This window comes from Penaeus chinensis, chromosome 36, assembly GCF_019202785.1.
Source record: "Penaeus chinensis breed Huanghai No. 1 chromosome 36, ASM1920278v2, whole genome shotgun sequence".
NCBI classification, from domain to species: Eukaryota; Metazoa; Arthropoda; class Malacostraca; order Decapoda; family Penaeidae; genus Penaeus; species Penaeus chinensis.
In genome coordinates, this window is record NC_061854.1 from 21,471,857 (window position 1) to 21,476,856 (window position 5,000).

Here is a 5,000-nt window from a genome sequence, read left to right on the forward strand (position 1 = left end):
TTATAATCAAATAATCATGATTCATTCCACACACAAACACACACACAATCACAATAACTGTGTTTGCTTAATTAGATCACAAGTGCGCTTGGATGGCTGACTGCTTACACGTGAAGTCGACATACACAGGTTTTTTTTTTTTTTGTTTAAAGTACCTCTGATATTCAAAGTATTTTTTTTTTTTCTGAAATGACATATAACCTAAAAGCAAAAAAACAAAAAAACGGAAACACACTTACACACACTTACACACACACACACACACACACACACACACACACACACACGAAAACTTGCACACTCCAACACGCGCTCACAATCGCTCATAGACTATCGCTTCGTAATCATAGCAGAGATTAGTGAAGAGGATGATAAAGTATATATTGGAAATATTAATCTCCTTCGTGTATGCGTAACTGATGTCTGTCCGGAATGTTGATAGGTTGACAGACATCGCACATTAATAAAACGATTTAAAAACAAGAACATAGGGCGAGGACAAGAAACGACAACGAACTAAGACGAGGCAAAGACGGCAATGACAAAGAAAGAAACAAAGAAAATGCAACAAGGAAACCTCTATGATACTAGGGAACGTCACGGAAGCAGGAGAATACAGCCATGGCAATAAAACCATAAAAATAACAATGGAACGATACACAAAGAAAAACGACAGGAAAGTAGACTCGATAACAAAACAGAAAAGGTGATAAAGAAAGCAACAAAAGCGACAGCCAAACCAAGGAAAAATACACACACGACGATAAAACAAAAGAACGACTGTAAAGCAAAGAAAAGCAACTAACAATGAAACTAAAGCAACAGCTAAAATGAAACTAAAGCGAACAAGAAAGACGATAACAAAGCAAAGTAAAAAAAAAACAAAAAAACAGACGGCAATCAAACCAACAAACAATAACGACACGGAAGAAGAGTTAAACAAAATTAACAAACAAATAAAAACAGAAAGAAAAGAAGATGAAACAGCCCAACAAGGCGACCTACCGAAAGGAGATTCGTGGCGCTGGAGGTCACGCTGGCCATCGTGGGTCTGGTCTTCGCTCGGGCGTTCGCTGCTCCGTCTGCGCCTTGGTGCCCCGCCGCTTCTGTGGGCACGAGGGCGGAGGGAAGGGCTTAGCGACGCGCGTTGGCCGGCTGGCGGTGATGGTGGTAATGATGGTGGTGGTGATAGCAATGATGATGATGGTGAATGGTATTGGTGATAGTGATGGTGATGATAATAATAATAAAAATAATAATAATAATAACAATAATAATAATAATAACAATAATAACAACAATAATAATAATACTAATAATAATAATGACAGTAATAATGACAATAATAATAATCATAATAATAATTATATTAATAATAATAATATAGTAATAACAACAACAATAACAATAATGATAACAATAATAATAATAATAATAATAATAATAATAATAAGCCAACACAACAACAACAACAATAATAATAATAATAATAATAATAATAATAATAATAATAATAATAATAATAATAAGCCAACACAACAACAACAACAACAACAACAATAATAATAATAATAATAATAATAATAATAAAAATAAGCCAACACAACAACAATAATAATAACATTTATAATAATAATAAAAGTAAAAATTATAGCAGTGATAACAATATAACCTAGAGTACTAATGAAATACAGTACAAATCTAGGGATCTTACATTCTATGATGAATACATAAACTCATTAATACATTAATGCATATCCACAGAGTACGAAACAGTCCAATCAAGACTGCTATTATCCATGCAACTCTTTGGTAACATTTCTTCTCTAATCCTCCTTCAGTAGGCCAGAAACGTGGCTAACAGTATAATGCATCTCACAGCAAGTCCTCTAGAATAATCGCAGCATCGCTTGGCTCACGCTGTGTGTGTGTGTGTGTGTGTGTGTGTGTGTGTGTGTGTGTGTGTGTGTGTGTGTGTGTGTGTGTGTGTGTGTATGTGTGTGTGTGTGTGTGTGTGTTTTTTTTTTTTTTTTTTTTTTGCCAGGACACCTTGTGCTCTCTTTGGCCTAAATGTGACAATACAGATACGGATTACTATAGACATTGACATGAGCAAATAAGGAGCAAACACAGGGAGACTAAAAGGTAAATAAATAGATGCATAGAAAGATAGAGATACAAACAGCTAGGTAGACAGACAGACAGACAGACAGACAGACAGACTGACAGACACGCACGCGCCTCCCTTCTCATCCCTTAAGCCTTCTCCCCTTGACCTTCCGATTCCCCATCCCTTCCACCTACCCCCACCCAATCCCTAGCCCTGCGATCCCTATCTCCCGTCGAGGAAAAAATAAAGTAAAAATTCTCGGCTAAAAAACCCTAATTTCGGGAGCAACTGAAGTCAAGTAAGTTGATACAGTATTCCCACGGCCCCCCCTGACCTTGGCTTTGAGATACGGACGCCCCCTCGGCGGCGAGGCGCTTGCAGGCGGGCAATGGAGGGGCGGGGAGGCAAGGGGGAGAGGGGAAGGAAAGAAGACAAGTAGAGAAGAGAAACGGGGGAAGAATGAGAAGAAATAGGGAAGAGAAGGGGAAGAAGAAAGAGAAGAAACAGGGAAGAGAAGGGGAAGAAGAAAGAGAAAAAACAGGGAAGAGAAGGGGAAGAAGAAAGAGAAGAAACAGGGAAGAGAAGGGGAAGAAGAAAGAGAAGAAACAGGGAAGAGAAGGGGGAGAAGAAAGAGAAGTAGGGAAGGGGGATGGAGAGAGAGAAGTAGGGTAAGGAAAGGGAAGAAGAAAAGGGAAAAAGTAAGGAAGATGAAGGGAAGAAGAAAGAGAAGAAGTAGGGAAGTAGGGGGGAGAACGAAAGTAGGAAAATAGGGAGGAGAAGGGAAGGAGTAAGGAAGGGGAAGAGAAAATGAAAGAGAGGAAAATGGGAAGGGGGAAGAAGACAGAGAAGAAGCAAGGCAAAGGGGAGAAGAGATGTCGGGGGAAGGAAAGAAGAAAAAATCGGGTGTATGGGAGGGGAAGAGAGGAAGAGAAAAAAAGAATTAGGGAAGGGAACGGGATGAAGAAATAGAAGTAAGGAGGATGGAAACGAAAGAGAAGATGAAGGAAAGGAGGAAGAGAAGAAAAAGCACCAGGGAAGGGAAAAAGAAAGAGAAAATCAAAGGGGAAACAAAGAACAAAGAGGGAGAAAGGGAAAGAGAAGGACGAACGAAAGCGAAGAAATAGTGAAGGGAAGAAAGAGAAGCGAAGAGAAGGTTAAGAGAAAAGGAAAAGGAAGAGAGGGGAAGGGGAAGAGATGAAGAAAAAAAGAAAAGAAAAGGGAAGGAGGGTTGGAGGAGGAGAAGTTGAGTAAGAAGAGACGAAAGGGCAGGAAAGAGAAGGAGAATAAAGCCTGTGGACTATCGCTAGCAATTATATGAAATATGTCTGTCTGTCTGTCTGTCTGTCTGTCTGTCTGTCTGTCTGTCTGTCTGTCTGTCTGTCTGTCTGACTGTCTGTCTCTCTCTCTTACACACACACACACACACACACACACACACACACACACACACACACACACACACACACGCACACGCACACGCACACGCACACGCACACGCACACGCACACGCACACGCACACACACATACACATACACATACACACACACACACACACACACATATATATGTATGTGTCTGTGTGTGTGTGTGTGTGTGTGTGTGTGTGTGTGTGTGTGTGTGTGTGTGTGTGTGCGTGTGTGTGTGTGTGTATGTGTGTGTGTGTGTGTGTGTGTGTATACATACATACAGACATATAGACATATACATACACATATATATAGATATATATGCATATATCATATAATATATAGTAAATAATATAGACATACACACACACACACACACACACACACACACACACACACACACACACACATATGTGTTGTGTTGTATTGTGTTGTGTTATATTATATTATATATATATATATAAAATATATATATATATATATATATATATATATATATATATATAAACACACACACACATATATGTATATGTATATATATATATATATTTATATACATATATATATATATATATATATATATGTATGTATGTATATAAATGTATATATATGCTTACACATATACGAACACAGACAAACAAATATACACACATACCTTAGTAAAAAGTCATATTTACTTCAAAATGATACTAACCTCTCTTTATCTCTTAAGAACTTAATATAGTTAAGCTTGGTGATATGAGTGATGTACTTAAAATTAAGAGTAATCGTAGATCTAAATTGTGAAATAATCATAACGAAGTCACGATGCACTATTTCACAGGCAAAACTGCTAAGAAACTATAAGGTTATTCAACCATTTAATAAAAACCCAACAGTAGCTGTCGTAATAATAAAAAAACACACAGCAACGATAATAATATTAGCAATAATAAAAAAAAACATAACAACGATAATGATACGGCAATAATAAAAAAAACACCACTGGCGACAATAATGGCAATTTGGATAATAATGGTATTCAATAAAAAATAATGATGATGATGATAACAATAGTGATGATAATAATAAAACAATAATAACAATACTAATAATGATGATGATAATATTAACAATAATAGTACTAATACTAATGATAATAATAATAATAATAATAATAATAATAATAATAATAATAACAATAATACTAATACTAATACTGATAATAACAAAAACATAACAATCAACACCATATATCATGTTTATCAAACATACATAAGTGCCCAGAGAGGGATGGAAAGGAGGATGAAAAATAGACAGAAAAAAAAAAAAACGGAAAAGATTGGGAGAAGCCGACGTCCTGCAGTGGATTGATACAGGCTGATGATGATGATGATCTCTCTCTCTCTCACACACACACACACACACACACACACACACACACACACACACACACACACACACACACACATAATGAAACCGTACATACACCACTATGAAATTA

The 5,000-nt window shown here is 36.8% G+C and overlaps 1 protein-coding gene across 5 annotated transcripts in view; it reads right to left on the reverse strand.

Annotated features, from left to right (window-relative positions):
- Positions 1-5,000, reverse strand: part of LOC125044659 (sodium-independent sulfate anion transporter-like) — a 37,979-nt gene that overhangs the window by 21,966 nt on the left and 11,013 nt on the right. For all 5 annotated transcript variants that reach the window (XM_047641447.1, XM_047641448.1, XM_047641451.1 and 2 more), the window contains exon 2: positions 1,006-1,106. In XM_047641447.1, the coding sequence (XP_047497403.1) occupies positions 1,006-1,044 (39 nt within the window). In that variant the 5' untranslated portion in view covers positions 1,045-1,106. The remainder of the gene's footprint in view (positions 1-1,005; positions 1,107-5,000) is intronic.